The 19,349-nt window shown below is 45.8% G+C and overlaps 1 protein-coding gene across 2 annotated transcripts in view; it reads left to right on the forward strand.

Annotated features, from left to right (window-relative positions):
• MYBPC2 (myosin binding protein C2) overlaps nt 1-19,349 on the forward strand; it is a 75,272-nt gene that overhangs the window by 39,058 nt on the left and 16,865 nt on the right. For both annotated transcript variants that reach the window (XM_084808304.1, XM_084808303.1), the window contains exons 15-23: nt 2,070-2,176; nt 3,677-3,706; nt 5,953-6,092; nt 7,368-7,527; nt 7,628-7,732; nt 9,539-9,727; nt 13,311-13,445; nt 14,386-14,553; nt 18,782-18,870. In XM_084808304.1, coding sequence (XP_084664430.1) covers nt 2,070-2,176; nt 3,677-3,706; nt 5,953-6,092; nt 7,368-7,527; nt 7,628-7,732; nt 9,539-9,727; nt 13,311-13,445; nt 14,386-14,553; nt 18,782-18,870 — 1,123 coding nt within the window. The remainder of the gene's footprint in view (nt 1-2,069; nt 2,177-3,676; nt 3,707-5,952; nt 6,093-7,367; nt 7,528-7,627; nt 7,733-9,538; nt 9,728-13,310; nt 13,446-14,385; nt 14,554-18,781; nt 18,871-19,349) is intronic.

Consider the following 19,349-nt stretch of genomic DNA (forward strand, 5'->3'; position numbering starts at 1 on the left):
CTAGTCCCTTAAATCTATTCTTCACCTCCACTGCATATTCATGAGGAATATTAGTGAGCTCATATCTAACTGATCTGTGGGTCTTCCCTATTCTCTTTAGTCTGATTCTAAATTGTGCAATAAGAAGTTCGGGATCTGAACTACAATCAGCTCCAGGTCTTGTTTTTACCGACTGCATAGATGTCTGCCACTTTTGGCTACAAAGGATGTAGTCAATCTGATTTCTGGCGAAGTCCATGTATAAAGTCGTCTCTTAGGTTGTTGGAAGAGAGTGTTTGTTATGCACAGTGAGTTGTCTTGGCAAAATTCTATCAGCCTGTGTCCCGCTTCATTTTGTTCTCCCAGATCATGCTTGCCTGTAATTCCAGGTGTCGTTTGACTACCCACCTTAGCATTCCAGTCTCCTGTAATGAAAATAACATATCTTTTTGGCATATTGTCCAGTAGGTGCTGCAGATCCTCATAGAACTGATCTACTTCTGCTTCTTCAGCATCTGTGGTTGAGGCATATATTTGGATCACTGTGATGTTAAATGGCTTACCCTGAATTCGAATTGAGATCATTTTATCTTTTTTGGATTGTATCCAAGCACTGCTTTAGCCACTTTATTATTAATTATGAAGGCTACTCCATTTCTTCTGTGGTCCTCTTGTCCACAGTAGTAGATCTGTTGGTCATCTGATGTGAAGTGGCCCATTCCAGTCCATTTCAGTTCACTGACACCCAAAATGTCTATATTTAATCTTGACATCTCCCCAATAACCACATCCAATTTGCCCTGGCTTATAGATCTTACATTCCAGGTTCCTATGGTGTTCTTTAGAATCACCACCAGCACCATCGGCTGCTAGCTGTCCTTTTGGCTTTGAGCTAGCTGCGTCATCACATCTGGAGCTAGTTGAACTTATCCTCTGTTCCTCCCCAGTAGCATTTTGACCATCTTCTGACCTGGGAGTCCCATCTTCCGGTATACTGACTTATCTCTGGTTGTACTGATCCATTTAGTTTTCATGGCAAGAATACTGGTGTGGATTGCCGTTTCCTTCCCCAGAGATTGTATTTAGTTTGACCTCTCTGCCATGACCTTCCCGTCTTGGGTGTCTCTTCACAGTTTAGCTCATGGCGTCAATGAGGTGCTCAAGCTCCAGCACCACGACAAGGTAATGATCTCCTTTGCTGGAGAAAAAATAGGCTACCAATCATTATAATTTGTTGGCTGTTCCAAAAATGTTTAAACCACTTCCACTGTTGCTCAGCCTTAGCACAAGACCCTCCCTCCTCAGCTAGTTCTAATAATCCAAATTAATTTATTTAGGGTGCAGTCCTATGCATGTTTAGATAGAAAAAGTCCTGCAACTCCCAGCATAGCTGGCTGGGGAATGCTGAGAGCTGTAGGACTTTTTTCTGTTTAAACATGCATAGGATGATGATGATGATGATATTTCTATACCACCCCTTAGCCGAAGCTCTCTGGGCAGTTTACAAAGGTTAAAAATATTAAAAATACAATATGCAAAATTTAAAAATATAAAAAACACAGACAGTATACACAGAGACAACATATATCTAAAAACAACTTTGAGTAATCAGCCAAACCATAAAGCAAAACCAGGATCAATTAAAACTCATCACATGCTGCCAAATGCCTGGGAAAAGCGAAAAGTCTTGACCTGATGCCAAAAAGATATCAGTGTTGGCACCACGCCAGCCTCATCAGGGAGATCATTCCATAATTTGGGGGGCCACCACCAAGAAGGCCCTCTCCCTTGTTGCTTGATTGCCTCCTTATAACCACAAAATCCTATAACTTAATGTAGCACTTTCTGAGTCTTGGGATGTTCAAACCACCACCTTTCTGTCTCATGTTGGGATAAAATGTAATAAAATACAGAGCCAGGGCCAGGTTTGGTGAGGCCCTTGCTACTCACCTCACTGTGGTAGGGCCCCCTCCCTCCCTCCCCTTCTTGAGTTAGAATTCTACCCCTGTAATAAGATGTAAATCTTAAAGATGTCTGCCCCGCTTCTGTCCTCCTCCAGCTTTGCCCCTCACACTGCTTCCCTTCTGCAGGTTCCACAAGCTGGTCATTGATGATGTAAGACCTGAGGATGAAGGAGACTACACTTTTATTCCTGACGGATTTGCTCTTTCATTGTCTGCCAAGCTCAACTTCCTGGGTGAGTGCTTACAAGCAACAAGCAAGCATGGGTCACCTCATAGGAGGATTGCTCTAGCGAGACAGTCAGGCTCAGATGCTTCATAAGGCAAGACAGGACCAGTGGGGCCTCTTGGCTGGTCCCAGGCACTCCATCCTCCCTATCCTGAGTTGGGCTAGAAAGACCAAGGAAAACGGTGGGTGCGTGGTGGGTAAGTTGTAAGCAAGCAACATTTGTGACCTTGCAAATTATTAATCATGGGGCACGTCTGTTAAGGCATCAGCCTTAATTTCCAACAACTAAAGCATGTGTTCAGCAGTGGTGGCTGAATTACTGAATGCCATACTTCCCCCAATCCCAGTCCAGAAGCAGATGGGAAGAAGGCTGAAAGACAATCATATTTCTTTCTTGATTCCCTCCACACATGTCTTGCCTTCTTGGGGCATATTTACATTCTGTGAGACTTTTTGGGTGAATATATATAATTCCCTCTATTTCTGACATTCAGACTGTGAGTACTGGTGCTTATGTAGCCAAAATGGCACCACCCTTGCACATGCGTGCACTCCACCATTATGCAGGGTGAGGCAGCTATCTCAGGTGGCAGATGCTGAAGGGCAGGGAGCGGTGGCAAGGTGTTGGAAGACAGAGCTGTGTCTGCTGTGCATCCTGCTCTGTACCCTCTAAGCTAGCCTGTCGCCTTCAGGTGTGGTAGAAGATGCTGTGCCGTGACCAGCGTTGAAGTAAGATTTAACACCGGTCAACTTCTATACATGGAATGGGGAAAGCTGCAATGTTGTCGTTTGCCTCAGGCAGCCAAATGTCTTGGGCCATCCATTTTGTTATTCACCTCAGGCAGTCATGTGTCTCGGGCCATCCATTTTGTTATTTGCTTCAGGCAGTCAAATTTCTTGGGTCAGCCCTGGAGGGAGGTATCGGTAGGCTTGAGGGAACCCCAAAGTTTGCTGAAGTACAAAAATGTTTTTGGAAAAAAAAACTTAAGGAGGGACCCACCCCCAAATAGCCCAACTAGAACTGAGAGTACTCAGTAGACCTACAATGCTGATTGACTATTGCGGGAGGAAGAGCAGAAAGCTAGGTGGGAAGGGGAATGGAATGCAGTGGCTGGAACCCTGAACAGAACCATCCCACACTGCAACTTTTGTTGCAGGTCCTGCTTGCATGCCATATAACCAGTGGGTCTAGAAACCTGGTGGTGATTTTTGCTTTTTTTTTAAAGGGAGCCTAGAGTGAAAAGCTTTCAGGCTAGTTGCAGAAGCCATGTCCCCTGCTCCATGGTATGCTCAGGGGCTTGACTACTGATGGATCTGACCTCTGGTTATGTTGCTGTGGTCCTCATTTCTCAGAGGGACACTGCTGCTGGAGAAGGTCTCTGCACCATAATTTATAAAGTGGCATGGAAGGGAGGAAGCAGATATTACAACCTCAAATACTGGTCAGAGGTGCACATTGCTGGTTCCCACCCTTACCCTCTCTTCCTCTGTTCTCTCTCCATTCTAGAAATCAAGATTGAATATGTTCCCAAACAAGGTGAGTGGATTCTACCATCCTTGTGGGGGGGAATGGTGAGTAGGAGGGAAGCCTGAGAGTTCTCTCAACGTCTTTTACGAAAGTGAAATTTGGTGTTTGCAGTAGAATTGCCTCTCCACATTCCCTCCCTGTGCTAAGAGCACTGCCAAAGGAAGACCATAGCATCAGAGCTGTCAGATGTAGCCCATTGGCTGCATGTTGAACTTGGAGGAACCAGCCCTAAATCCTTGCTCAGCCCATGGACAAGTCACTCTGATCAGGGGGCTGGAGCGTCTCCCCTGCTTGGAATGGTGCCAACATTTGGGGCTATTTTGTTTAGAAAAAAGGGAGGACATGATAGAGGTGTATAAAAGAATGCATAGTGTGGAAAAAGATGAATAGAGAGAACTTTTGGCTTGGTTCATACAACACGAGAACCCACACTCAGAGGTTGAGTGTGGGTTGTCATTGAACCATGGGTTGTTGTTGAGCTGTGAGTTGTTGTGTTCTCTGAACCCAGCTATGCTAACAAACCATGGTTTGCTAACCATGATCAACCCATAGTTCATAACCCAACAACAAACCATGAGTTCTCTTCATGGGTTGTTTGTGGTTAACGACAACCCTTACTCAACCCATTCTCAACCTTAAGTGTGGGTTATCATGTTGTGTGAATCCAGCCTTTCTCTCTCACACCCAATACTAGAACCCAGGGTCATCCAATGAAGCTGAACAATGGGAGATTCAGGAGAGAGAAAAGGAAGTACTTCTGCATACTGCCCAGGGTTAATCTGCATAACTCACTGGCCTGGTGATGGCTATCAACCTAGATGGCTTAAAAAGGGATTAGACAAATTCACAGAGGATAAGGCTCTGAGTGGCTACTAGTGGCCATGATGGCTATAGGAGCAGAGGCAGTATGCCCCTGAATATCAGTTGCTGGGATATAACAGCAGGAGGATGCTATTTCCCTCCTGTCCTGCTTGCGGGATCCCCCCTGGGGCATCTGCTTGGCCACTGTGAGAAACAGGATGCTGGACTTGGTTTCGAAAGGACGTGCTGTCTGATGCAGCAGGTCCCTTCTTGTGTACTATCCTCCAATTCCCTATCTGTAAAATGGGAATAGTGCCTCATGGGATGAATAAGAGCCCTGTGTACTCTGAGAGTGATATTGAAATGAAATGCTAAGCAGTAGAGCTCTCCAGCTGAGACAGGTCCACTCCAGGTAAGCCATCTCTGCGGCAGGGCAGCTCAGATAGACGGTTTGGCAATGTGGATTCATCCCCTGCTGCTCACATGCGGTGCATTGATTTGGGGTCCTGACCCTGTCAGTTCCCACTCATCAATCAGATTCTTTTGATTATCAAGATGAAACAAGCCACTTGTGCAAAAGATGACAGTTTATTGATAGAAAAAATGCAGATGCAGAATATCTATATACAAAGAAAGTTCACATCTCCCCTCACTTGACAAAGCAGGCAGCCTTGTCACAAGCTGAAATGTCTATCTGGGTCCCCAAGACAGATGGGGAAGCTGTTCCTCAAGATCACAAGTTTCTCTAGGCTGGTAGCATATTCCTCCTCAGAGTGAGACCAAAGGGCAGGCCAGCAAACTGGATCTTATAAGTTTTTCTGCTAGATGCCTCCTTCTAGCCCACAAGCAAAGCCTCCCCCACCCAACCAATAGGCTAGCACACACACACACGAAGGGGCGCTTCTCTCTTACCCAAAAGGTTCTCGAAACATTTAGCTTGACAATCTAATTGCCTTTTGGGTGTGTGTCTCCCAACTTTTCTGTGAGAATCAAGGCAATTTACCCTTATCTCTTCCTTCTGGATGACATAATTTAGCTGGCATAAACAGCTTCAGGACAGGCTGTGAATTACCAGCCTGTGTTAAAGACCTGCTTTCTTAACCATAAAACTGCTGGTTAAGTTAAACTACACAGGTCTCTATGCATTTTGGAATTCTGTGAAGTCCACATTTTCTGCTCACCAACCAACCCACTACATGGGGTACCATGTATTTCCATCATTAAAGCAGAAATGGCCAAGATTCACCTCAGAGGATTGATGAGAGAATGGATGTAACTGTAAATCTTTGGCAAAAGTACCAAAGAACATATAAAAGAGAAAGCTCTGATCAGCTGATCTCTATCTATAGACTGGTTTGGGGGCAGTAAATGTACCATGCCAGGGATCTTTAGCAAACACAAGGAGGGAGGGCGTTTCTTCAGTTTTATTTCATTGTCATTTCTGATTTCTCCAGAGCCCCCCAAGATCCATTTGGACTGCTCAGGAAAGACCAATGAAAACACCCTTGTGGTGGTTGCTGGGAACAAGTTACGCCTGGATGTGTCCATCACTGGGGAACCAGTGCCTGTGGCCACTTGGATGAAGGGTGATGTGGTACGCATTGATGGGAGGACAGGGTGGAGCATGAGATGATTTTGGGGGTCAGTTTCAGAGTCAGGGAACCTACATTGGGGTGGGCAACTTGTAGCCCTACAGATGTTTTGGCCTACAACTCCCATGATCCCTTACTGTTGGCTGTGCTAGCTAGGGTTCATGGGAGTTGTAGGCGAAAACATCTAGAAGGCCACAAGTTCCCCACTCTGCCCTTCATTGTGCAATGAAGGTGCTTCCAGATGAGGCTTTTATTGTGCCATCATCCCGCGTCATTCACAGAATTTTGTAGGGGGTCTGGATGACGTCATCTTCCACTTGTAAACCTCATGTGCTTCTTCCATCATTTTTCTTACCACAAAAGTCCATTAAGGAAGAAAAGATGGAATACCTGCACAATGGCTTTTGACTGGTGGCACTAGGAACCATCCATCTGGAAGCAGCTGAATTCAAAAGGAGTAAAGCTGATTATATATCTCATTCATTATTACTTAAAACCTCTCCAACAATCCCAAAGCTCTCTGAAATGCCATAAGTGCTAAATTTTCTTCAGATTCTATAAGTGCAATTCAAGTGCCCATAAAATACTTAATGCAAAACATCCTTTCTACAAGGATCACCATCGCTTAACTCACGTTGAATGAATGATAGCAATTAATATCCATCTGATATCTATCTTTCGTAAAGGTGCAGGGGAGGAAAAAGGCTTCCAGCCATTGTAAAATCTTATCTTTTTCTTACCATCTGTTTTGTGTATATATTCTGACAACTTAACCATATCAGCTGTGTTCTTATTAGAGTTTATTTTACGTGTCTTTTTTCAATGTTGGAACATGTCTTGAATCTTCAAGAGAGATGATATAAAAAAGGGCACAACCCTATGCATGTTTAGAGAGAAAAAAAGCTCCCAACATTCCCCAGCCATAATCAGTCAAAGGTGGAACGATGGGGCTCCAAACCTCGACATGCTAGTTGAACTTCATTCCCATTACAACCAGTAGAATTAAGTTAAACCATGACTAACTTTTCACATTGATCTCAATGAGAGTTACTTTGTCTGGATACAACTCCAAGTGTTTTGTCAAATGCATACATTTGAGAGCCTCCATCATGAGGGCTAGAGACCTGTTTTTGCTTTTCACCTGAAGGCCAACCTTTTCAGAATGCTGAAGAAACCACTGGCGCTGGACAGCTCGATTCCTCGCAGTTGTAGCTTTACTTTTGGCTCTGCAAATTTCAACTTGACCATTCCTGCCTGCTCTCTTCCTCCTCCCCAAGGTCTTTGCAGAGACGGACGGGCGGGTTCGTATAGAAGAACGGAAAGAGCTGAGCAGTTTTGTGATTGAGAGTGCAGAGCGCTGTGATGAAGGAAGTTATACCATCAAGGTGACCAATCCAGTGGGCGAGGATGTAGCCACCCTCCATATCAAGGTTGTGGGTGAGTAATGTGGTTATGATGGGAATGCAGGACAGTCTTGTAGTCCTGCCTGGCCCAGCGTTCCCCTGTCTCTTATTCCATTGCCCCTTGTCTTTGGCAGATGTTCCTGATCCTCCCGAAGCTGTGCGCATCACATCGGTGGGAGAGGACTGGGCTGTTTTGGTGTGGGAACCACCAAAATTTGATGGTGGCATGCCTCTTACTGGTGAGAGCTTCGAGTGAATGAGTAAAACTGGATCAGATGACATTTTACCCTAAAGTTAGCAAATACACCACAAACTATTAGCTGTATATATAATTCCTCTTCACCAGATTGCTGGAGGGGAGGTAGGAGAATGTGTGATTATTACCATATTACCATATGTGGTGGGAATGTGGCTGCATACATGAATTTTGAAGGAAAGTCTCCAGGAAATGCAGTACTATTAATCAAGTATGTGTTGACTTGATTAATAAGCAAGACAATCAGAGAAACCACTGAGAACACGTGGACAGCTGAGGAAAGTCACAATCAAATAATCCAAATAACCCCCGATGAGTTTTTTTTTAACCATAACTACTGATTTTATGATATCTGATTCCTTGTTATTCATGTTATTCGTTGCTCGTTTTGTGACGGATTTCTTTCTTTTTTTGGTTTCTTCTATGTTGATAAACTTAGTAGAAATACGTCAGTCCCCCTAACTACACCACTAGCTAGCAGTGCAACTAGGACTGCTGCAGTAGATGTTCATTTTCTCTGTCATGACTTCCTCACTGTCTTGGAGCGGGGTCATAGCTCAGTGATAAGAGAGGACATGCCTTGCCTGTAGAAGGCCCCTGGTTCAGTTGCAAGGATGTCCAACTAAAAGGAACAGGGAACAGCAGAGCTGGGAAGGGCCTCATCCTGAAACACCAGACAGCTGCTTCCAGCCAGAGCGGACAAGTAGGCTGACCTGATATAGGAGACAGCTTCTTACGTTCAACAATGAGTTGAAAAGAAGGAGGGGACCCGTTGCTCAGTGGCAGTGCAACCGCTTTGAATGCAGGAGTCCCGGGTCTAATCCCTGGCTTCTCCAGCTAGGGCTAGGAAAGAAATGAATGCTGCCAGAGTTGCAGGCTACCACTGGGCAGTGCTTGTGACACCACTGATGATGACCAACACACTCTGCTCTCACATGCCTGTGTTAAACGTTTTTCATTTTGATGTGGTGAAGGGCACGTCTATATCCACTTATCTAGCATTGTGCATGCCACTGTTACCTGTTGCTCTTTCAGAACTGGTGCCCCTGACATGCCTAGTGTCGAGTAACACCTCCCCCCCTCAATTTCCATAGTCCAATCAGTGAAGTGTGTGTGTTTTAAAGATGTGTGCATATTCACATATCCAGATACATGCTCATAGCTATTATTTATTATGTAGCCCTTTAAAGTGGGGGAAGATAATGCAAATCTACTGTTTCTACAGTGAAATGTCCCAGAATTACAAGAACATTTTCATTCTTTTAAAAATCATTTTTTCTTTTATTTATTTTATACTGCCCAATAGCCAAAGCGCTCTGGGCAGTTCACAGCAGATAAAACCATAAAATTCAGCAACATGATGAAACATAATATAAAACTTTTACAAGTTCAAAATGACAGTATTAAACCAGAGTAAAAAAGGGTATGCCTTCTAGCACTCCAACACAGTTCAAGAATATTCTGTTGTGGTTGTTTCCCTTGGGATTTAAATTGACTAGATTAGAAGCTTTGTACCTATCTTCCCCATCAATTTCACAACTCTATTGTCTTGTATGGGGCACAGTGTATAGTAGTTTTTTTCAAACATACCTGTGTTCTGTGAACGGCTAGGGGCAGTGCCCATTACGGTATGGCTGGAACATGCTGGAATTTCATGTCCACATGGACACTATTTGCTGATTCCCTATACAATCCTGGCAACAACCCATTAGGTAGCCCTGAAGATAGAAACAAGCCGTGAGGTAGCTGGTTATCTTCCTCCCACTAACCTTGTTCCTTTGTGAGCCAGGATACCTGATGGAGCGCAAGAAGAAGGGAAGCATGCGCTGGATGAAACTGAATTTTGAAGTATTCACTGAGACAACCTATGAGTCCACCAAAATGATAGAGGGCGTGCTTTATGAGATGCGTGTCTTCGCAGTCAATGCCATTGGAGTCTCTCAGCCCAGCCAGAATACCAAACCTTTCATGCCTATTGGTGAGTGAGAGGGGTGGCAGCTGATGAAAGTGGTGGAGAGAGAGACAGATGATGAGGCAGTGAGAAAAAGTGTGTGAGAAGGCCATGTGAGAAGGCCGAGATCACTCCTTGCCCCTATTTTAGACAAGTGGATTGCTTTTTCTCTCCCCTTCTTGTTTCACAGTGGTGTAGTGGAGCCAGGGCTCTCAGGGACACAGCAGTAGCACCCAGACTTCCCTATTCCTTCCAAGCTTACCTGCAGTCCTAACAGTGGCTGGGGGAAAATGAATATCCCAGCAACAACAAAGAATTTTGGGGTGGCTAGGTCTTGAATGGGCACTGAAGACTCATCAACCTGACAGAAGACTTGCTCCTGGTGGAGATCAAAACTGCTAGAACTGGTTTGTTGCTATCGTTGCCTGGATATATATGTATGTATGTATGTACAGTCAGGGCCAGAAATATTGGAACAAGGATAACTGTTTTGGCAGTTGGCCTCTGTACACCACCACATTGAAGTTGAAAGGAAACATACCCAGATGGGAGCGAAGTCAGGACTTTCAGCTGTCATTCAAGGGCTTTGACAAAAGTGGGGCACTAACCATTCAGGAAGGAAAGCCAGTGGCATACACACACACCCATCGTTGGTGGCTCATAAGTAATGGAACGAATGGCTGACAAGCAACTGCATGGCCAGGTGTGGCCTGTTTCCTGGGTACCCCATGACCAATGAAGCAGAGAAAAGGCCTAGAGGTGGTTCTGAGTGTTACATTTGCATTTGGTAGCTGTTCACTGGAACTCCCAACATGAGGTCCAAAGAGGTGTCCATGTGAGTGAAGGAGGCCATCACTAGGCTGAGGAAACAAAATAAACCCATCATAGAGATAGCAAAAACAGTGGGAGTGGCCAACACAACAGTTTGGAACATCCTGAAAAAGAAGGAATTAACTGGCAAGCTCCGCAACAGCAAAAGGCCTGGCAGACCACAGAAGACAGCTAACGTGGATGACCGCAGAATTCTGCTCATGGTGAAGAGGAACCCTTTCACAACATCTAGCCAGGTCAAGAACACTCTTGCGGAGGTAGGTATGTCATTGTCAACATCTACAGTCAAGAGACGGCTTTATGAATGTAAATACAGAGGCTTCACAACAAGGTGCAAACCACTGGTAACGCTCAAGAACAGACAGGCCAGATTAGCCTTTGCCAGCAAACACCTAAAAAAGCCTGCCCAGTTCTGGAATAAGATTCTTTGGACTGATGAAACCAAGATTAATTTGTACCAGAATGATGGGAAGAGAAAAGTATGGAGAAGGAAAGGAACAGCTCATGATCCAAAGCATACCAGATCATCTGTCAAACATGGTGGAGGCAGTGTTATGGCATGGGCATGTATGGCTGCCAATGGAACCGGGTCACTGGTATTTATTGATGACCTGACTGCTGATCAAAGCAGCAGGCTAAATTCTGAAGTGTATAGGGCTATACTTTCTGCTCAGATTCAGCCGAATGCTGCCAAACTGATAGGACGCCGCTTCATATTGCAGATGGATAATGACCCAAAACATACAGCAAAAGCTATCCAAGAGTTTCTCAAGGCAAAGAAGTGGGATGTTCTTCAATGGCCAAGTCAGTCACCTGATCTCAACCCAATAGAGCATGCGTTTCACTTACTGAAGACAAGCCTGAAGGCAGAAAGACCCACAAACAAGCAGCAGCTGAAGGCAGCTGCAGTAAAGTCCTGGCAAAGCATCTCGAGGGAAGAAACTCAGCATTTGGCCATGTCCATGGGTTCCAGACTTCAGGCAGTCATTGACTGCAAAGGATTTTCATCCAGGTATTAAAGGCGATCCTTAAGTTTGAAATGATGTTGGTTTGTTCCATTACTTATGAGCCACCAACGATGGGTGTGTGTGTATGCCACTGGCTGTCCTTCCTGAATGGTTAGTCCCCCACTGTTGTCAAAGCCCTTGAATTACAACTGACAGTCCTGACTTCGCTCCCATCTGGGTGTGTTTCCTTTCAACTTCAATGTGGTGGTGTACAGAGGCCAACTGCCAAAACAGTTATCCTTGTTCCAATATTTCTGGCCCTGACTGTATATATTGTTTTTTATTTTATTTTATTATTTTATTATTTGTTGCATTTATATCCTGCCTTTTTTCCTCTTCAGCTCTCTTCACACCTAGCATTTTATTCCACTACAAACCGTTCCTTTTGATTTCAGAGTTCCTTTCTGGGATTTACACTGACCCTGTATACAGGGATCTCTCATAGCGCATTATATCTTTTCATGGCTGGGCTGAGCTGCATGGAACAATCAGGACAGAAGAGGGCTGCTGGCTCCATACTCCCTCTCCTCCCCTGATCATTGGTTGCTGTAACATGATTGATGGCTCCGCCCCATCCCTCCACTCCTCCACAGCAGGAGGGGAGTTGGAAGTGATCTGGATAGCAGGCTATGGGAGCTGATCCCTTCTTTCCTCTGAGTAGAGTGTCTGCATCTTCCATTCTCTTTCATTGATCTCACTCCTCTTCTTGCTGCTTTAACTCTTTTAATGGAGGAAACTGAAGTGGAACACAATGGGGTAATTTGATAGCTCATTATCTGCGATCTGTTTAAAAGGTTTCTATGGTTTCTATGCATTTCTATGCTCCTTCACACTGAGCTTTTATCCTGCGATTGAGATTGCTCCTTCATGGAAGTTCAAGTTTGTTCGCGGGCTCTTTACATGGCGCCATGACCCTGCCATGACCCTCCAGGGCATCTCCTTCACGAAATACCCTTTGTTCCATTTTTAAATAGATCGCAGATAATGAGCTATCAAATTACCCAGTTACGTTCCACTTCAGTTTCCTCTGTGAAGAGTTAAAGCGGCAAGAAGAGGAGCGAGATCAATGAAAGAGAATGGAAGACTCCGATATGGGGAGAAGGAGGGGGAAAGGGGGGGGGAAGGAAGTGCATGTAGAGGGAGTCAGTTGTGATCCTGCATTTAAAACAGAAAGCCCCGTTTTAAATAAAGGATTTTGGGCTTGTGTAGAGATGCCCTTAAAGCTCCCATGAAAACCAGTGCTTAAAGAGGAATGATCCTGCTAAAAAACTGAGGTGTGAAGAGAGCCTTGCAAGGAACCCAAGGTGGCTTACATCCTCCTCCTCCCCCTTTATTTATATAAAATATTTCTAGGTTACCTTTCAGGTCAGGAGCCCTCCCAAGATGGCTTACAACACTAAAATTACTGAAACGGTAATAAAGCAGCAAACATTCATAAAAATAACAAACACGAGCATATGACAAAACCTACAATACAACTGCAGCTACAATTTTGGGACTCTCCTTGGGGGGACGTGGCCATGGGAGCTGTCAGGAGGAGCACGTGCACGTCAAAGTTGACCACTACACCACTGCTTGATTGCAGTTAATGCAAAATGGCAGCCAAAGGAAGGGAAGGAGCTATAGCTGCGCTCTCAAAATGGTGCAGAAGGCTCGGCCTTTGGCATCAGAGGCACCCTGGAGGTTGTAACATTGTCAGTGCAGGCTGGGGAACAGGATGTGTTTGCGTATCTTTGTAATTGTTCTTCCCCTTTCCCTCAATCCGACTTCAGCCCCCACCAGTGAGCCGCTGCACCTCATGTTGGAGGATGTGACAGACACCACGGCCACACTGAAGTGGCGCATCCCAGATCGGATTGGTGCCGGGGGCATTGACGGCTACCTCATCGAGTACTGCAAGGAAGGAAGTGAGTTACTGCAGCTGAAAGGGGAGGTTGGGAAGTTGGTTGGTTTGTATGGGATCTCCTCTTACTGGGTTCTCCACAGACAAGTCTTTCTGATGCCTCTGACTTAATTAAAGCGGTGTGTGTGTGTGTGTGTGTGTGTGTCCCTAAACGTCCTTTAGGTAAACTCCCATGAGACTCTCTTCCTCCTGAAGGATTGAAAATCATCTCTCAACCCACAGTACACCAGCCGGGGGAATCTCAGCTTCCCTCCCACTTCTGTCTCTGGGTTGCCACAGCCTGTGGTTTCACATTTTCTTAGCCATGCTTGTGCTTCTGCAGTATGGCCAGGAACTTGCTGTTTCCATCAGCACTTTCCTGTGTCCTTCCCTGGTGCTGTAATGACCCCGACAGAGGATCACGTGCCTCGCTTTGAGAACCCCTTGCTTATGAGCTCCCCACCAGTTCCTTACCTATGACGGTAGCAAAGTCGTAGCCTTTCCACCCTGGGCATCTTGTCCCTTAACCTTTGAGCCTGGGTTTACTTAGTGACCCAGGTCAGATTGCAGCTCTCCTTCTCACCCTTGCTTCTGTGACTGTGTAATTCATGTAGACAATGCCTGCCATTTGTGATCTTCATCTCTGGCACTCTGGTAGCCTCCTGTATTGTTTGAACCTTGGCCCAGCCCTAAAAGGTTACATGCACGTGGGCCATTTTGAAATAACTGTAAGCGGGTGAACTTACTTTGCACGTGGAGCGGAGATTTGATAGCGCTTCTCACCCTCTGCTTGCTGCTGTCTGGTGATCCATGCCTGTCCACTCCCTATGGACACCCCCACCCCGAAAAAATCCCAGTTCCTGCCTTAGTCCTCTCATCTCTGCAGGACAACCAGGCTCTGACATCCTACTTGCCCTTTGCTCTTTGTCGTCCCTTGACTCTGTGCTCTCTACCCTCTTTCCCAGCTGATGAATGGATACCTACCAACACAGAGCTGGTGGAGCGCTGTGGCTATACTGCCAAGGGACTTCCGACAGGCGAGAAGCTTTTCTTCCGGGTCATTGCAGTCAACATCGCGGGCAAGAGCCCACCAGCCACATTTGCACAGCCCGTCACCATCCGAGAGATTGTCGGTTAGTCATTTTGGGCAACTTGAGCTGCAAAACCCAAGCCCCTAGTATCTCTACCCTGTCCTCTGCTGCAGTGGCAGAACATGGGCTTTTCCTGTAGAACAGGAGTGTTGAACCTCAGACTCGCAGGCCAAATCCGGCTGACTTGGGGTCCCAATCTAGCCCTCCAGGATTCCCCCAGCTCCTTGCCCACAACCACCAATTGTTTGGTGGCTTGCTGGCTTTTGCAGTTTTCCCCCCTTTCTAAAAGGTTGAAATGCTTCTCCTGAAGCTTAATTACTGGCAGTAGGAGCTTTAAGCTAAAATATGCTGGCATTTTTGATATTTTCCCTTTTCCCCTTTGCCTTTGGCCTGGCCCACTGCTGGAATGCAACCCCCTAAGAGCTTCTCTGAAATTGCCCTCAGCCCTCAGGGTGAAAGTGGTTCAAACTTGTTAAAAAGAACAGGAGGAACAGAAAGGGAGGTGGGATTGCACTATATGTGAAAAATACACATCTCTGCACAGAAATACAGGAGGATGGGCTTGGTAGCCCCATCAAGAGCATCAGGATCAAAATAAATGGAGCAAAGAATAAAAGGAACCTGGTGGTCGGAGTCTACTACCGGCCACCCAATCAAGGAGAAGACGAGGATGAAACTTTTGAAAAGCAAATAGCCAGTGTTTCAAGGAAGCATGATGTAGTAGTAATGGGGGACTTCATTTTCCCCGATATTTGTTGGGAGACAAATTCTGCAAAACATGGCCCCTCCATGAAATTCCTGACTTGTGTGGTGGATAACTTCCTCCTACAGAAAGTAGAGGAAGGAACAAGGCTATCCTTAACTTGATCCTAACCAACAGAGATGACTTCGTAGATAAAGTAGCAGTTACAGGAACTCTGGGGGAAAGCGACCATGTTATACTTGAGTTCTGGGTTCTAAGGGAAGCAAAAGCTGAGTGTAGTCAAACGCATACCCGGAATTTTAGGAAAGCTGACTTTAATAAACTCAGAACAATGATAAGTAAGGTCCCATGGCAAGCGACTCTAGTGAGAAAAGGAGTCCAAGATGGGTGAGAGTTTTTAAAAAAGGAAATTCTCAAGGCACAATTACAAACAATTCCAACAAGAAGAAAAGGTGGAAGACAACAGAAGAAGCCAATGTGGCTTCACAAAAAGCTAAGAGATGACCTGAAAACAAAAAAGGACACATATAGGAAGTGGAAAGAAGGCCAAGCAACAAAGGAAGAGTACAGGCAGGTAGCACAGAATTGCAGGGATGGTGTCAGGAAGGTGAAAGCTGAGAACGAGCTGAGGTTAACAAAAAGCAACAAAAAGGCTTTCTTCAGCTACATGCATAGTAAAAGACAGAGGAAAGAAATGGTGGTTCAACTATTAAATAAGGATGACAAAATGATAACAGATGACAAAGAAAAGGCAGAGGTGCTCAATTCCTACTTTGGCTCAGTCTTCTCTCAAAAGAGGGTCTATGACCCCCCTGGCAAAGGCGAAGTACAGGCTGAAGGGGCAGGATTGCAGCTTGAGATCGATAGGCATATGGTCAAGGAACACCTAATTACTTTGAATGAGTTCAAATCTCCAGGGCCAGATGAACTGCATTGTAGAGTAATAAAGGAACTGGCAGAAGAACTCTCAGAACCACTGTCTATTCTCTTTGAGAAATCATGGAGGATGGGTGAAGTGCCAGATGACTGGAGGAGGGCTAATGTTATCCCTATCTTCAAAAAGGGTAAAAAGGAGGAACCTGGGAACTACAGACCAGTCAGTTCTGACATCAATCCCTGGAAAAATTCTGGAGCAGATGATAAAGCAATCCATCTGTAAGCACCTTGAAAACAATGCAGTGATTACTCGAAGCCAACATGGATTTGTCAAGAACAAATCCTGCCAGACGAATCTGATCTCATTTTTTGATCAAGTAACCTCCCTTGTGGACTGTGGGAATGCTGTAGATATAATATACCTCAACTTCAGCAAAGCTTTCAACAAAGTGCCCCATGATATCCTGATGAGCAAACTAGCTCAAAGTGGGCTACATGAAACAACGATCCGGTAGATCCACAGTTGGCTACAGAACTGGACTCAAAGAGTGCTTATCAATGGGATCTTCTCAAACTGGGGAGAGGCAATGAGTGGGGTACTGCAGGGCTCAGTCCTGGGCCCAGTACTCTTCAACATTTTTATTAATGACTTGGAGGAGGAGGTGCAGGGAATGCTGATCAAATTTGCAGATGACACAAAATTGGGCGGGATAGCTAATACCTTGGAAGACAGAAACAAAATTCAAAGTGATCTTGATAGACTGGAGCGCTGGGCAGAAAACAACAGAATGATATTTAATAGGGATAAATGCCAACTTCTGCACCTAGGAAAAAGAAACCAAATCCACAGTTACAAGATGGGGGATACATGGCTCAACAACACTTAAAGTGAGAAGGATATTGGTATTGTTGTAGATCACAAGCTGAATATGAGCCAACAATGTGATTGTGGCTGCAAAAAAGGCCAATGCTCTTTTGGGATGCATTAATAGAAGCATAGCTTCCAAATCCCAGGAAGTACTAGTTCCCCTCTACTCAGCACTGGTTAGGCCTCATCTGGAGTACTGTGTCCAGTTCTGGGCACCACATTTTAAGAAGGATGCAGACAAACTGGAGAGGGTTCAGAGGAGGGCAACAAAGATGATCAGGGGACTGGAAACAAAGCCCTATGAAGAGAGACTGAAAGAACTGGGCATGTTTAGCCTTGAGAAGAGAAGACTGAGTGGAGATATGATAGCGCTCTTCAAGTACTTGAAAGGTTGTCACAGAGAGGAAGGCCAGGATCTCTTCTTGATCATCCCAGAGTGCAGGACATGGAATAATGGGCTCAAGTGACAGGAAGCCAGATTCTGGCTGAACATCAGGAAAAACTTCCTGACTGTTAGAGCAATACGACAATGGAACCAATTACCTAGGGAGGTAGTGGGGTCTCCCACTCTGAAGGCATTCAAGACGAGGCTGGACAGCCATCTGTCAGGGATGCTGTGACTTGGATTCCTGCATTGAGCGGTGGGTTGGACTCGATGGCCTTGTAGGCCCCTTCCAACCCTACTATTCTATGATTCTATGGTTCAGTACCCCTGCCATAGGGCATCTTGAGTTCCTCACTCCTTTACGCCCAGGGCAAAGTTTAGTATTTTAGCCCTGCCCACTTTGCCATTGGCCCCACCCTCCACTGGAATGCAGCCCCTGAGAGAGTCTCCGAAATTGAATTCAACCCTAGGGGTTAAAGAGGTTCAACATGCCTGCTGTAGAAGGATCCAGCTCCATTCCTCCTGTTTAAAAGCTCTCTGGTAGTCGGGCTGAGAAGGCGCCAGTGAGCTAGAACACATCGAATTAGGCCTTGATAGGTTGAATTTTGGGTTGCCAGCTGATCAGACACCGCCCATGCCCCCGTCCATCCCAACAAGTTTTTATTTTGTTTTGCTGGAGTCCACTATCCTCTGCCACCTTATTTATCCCTGGCTCTGTCCTCGGCCCTGTCCAAGGATCAGAACTTTTGAAATAAAGTCTTGGCAACCCTTCTTAACTGAACCCTCGAACCCTAAACAGGGAGGGATTGGTCAATGTGCCTTTGAAGGCCTCCCAAAATATTACCAGCTAAGGCTTCTCCTCCCTTTCCCAGACACCCTAGTCTGATGCCCATCCAGCCCTCACTTCCTGGTTCCCATTTGAAAGCTGCTATTAGAGCAGGAGGAGCATGATGCTAATAAGGGGAGACACTCTACCCCTGCATCTCTATGGGCAACAAGCTGCATTTGCCTGGCTTTGTTTGCCACCCAGATGCCCATATTGAATTGGAAGGAGGAAGTGCTAACTGGGAATGGAATCCCTTGACCTCTGCACTTAGCCCTTCCCTTAATATTTATTTAGTGCCGACAGTGTACTGGAGACACATACAGCTGGGGGGGGGGGCCGGTAAACCAGAGGTAGACAACTTGGTACCCTCCAGAAGTTTTGGACTACAATTCCCATAAGCCCCAGGCAGCATGGTGTGTGGTCAGGGGTTCTGGGAAATGTAGTCTGAAACATTTGGAGGGTAGTCACCAGGTTATCTACCCCTGTTGTAAACCCACAGGGCTTGCAGCTCACATTTGCCCTGGCCTCTCATCCCTCCGCCCCCAATTCCAGTGTCTTTTGGGTTTTTTTTCCTCAAGACCCTCCCACTTGTCCTCTCTTTTCTCCCTACAGAACAGCCCAAGATCCGTCTGCCTCGCCACCTCCGACAGACATACATCAAGAAAGTCGGAGAGCAAATCAACTTGGTGATCCCATTCCATGTGAGCAACTGAACGGAAAGAAAACCTCCCAGCATTGGAATTCACTGGTGGGGGAGGTTGACAGCTCCTGAAATGCTAAGCAATCTGCACAGCTTAGTGGCTGTGTAGGGCAGTCCTTTAAAAACAGCTCCATGTGATGGAAGGACAGGGAAAGATGGCAAGTGGGATGGTGTGCTGCCCATTTGAGTCATAACTCAGGGACTAGGGCTGGCGTTACTAATAGGCAAGCATAGACCGTTGCACGGTAGCATCTAACTCAGGGGTGCAGAAGCTCAGGTCCGTGGGTTAATCTGGCCTGCCTGGGGTCCCAATCCAGCCTCCTGGGTTTCCCCAGATGGCCACACCCCTTCCACTCCCCCCCCCCAATTACTGTTTGATTTGTGATTTCTTGGCTTTTGCATGTTTTTTTCCCCCCATTCTGAAAGGTTGAAATGCCTCTCCTAAGCCTAACTTACTGGCAGTAAGAGCTTTAAGGTAAA

This window comes from Heloderma suspectum, chromosome 6 (assembly GCF_057233095.1).
Source record: "Heloderma suspectum isolate Gila_16-S chromosome 6, 16-S_ref, whole genome shotgun sequence".
Lineage (NCBI taxonomy): Eukaryota > Metazoa > Chordata > Lepidosauria > Squamata > Helodermatidae > Heloderma > Heloderma suspectum.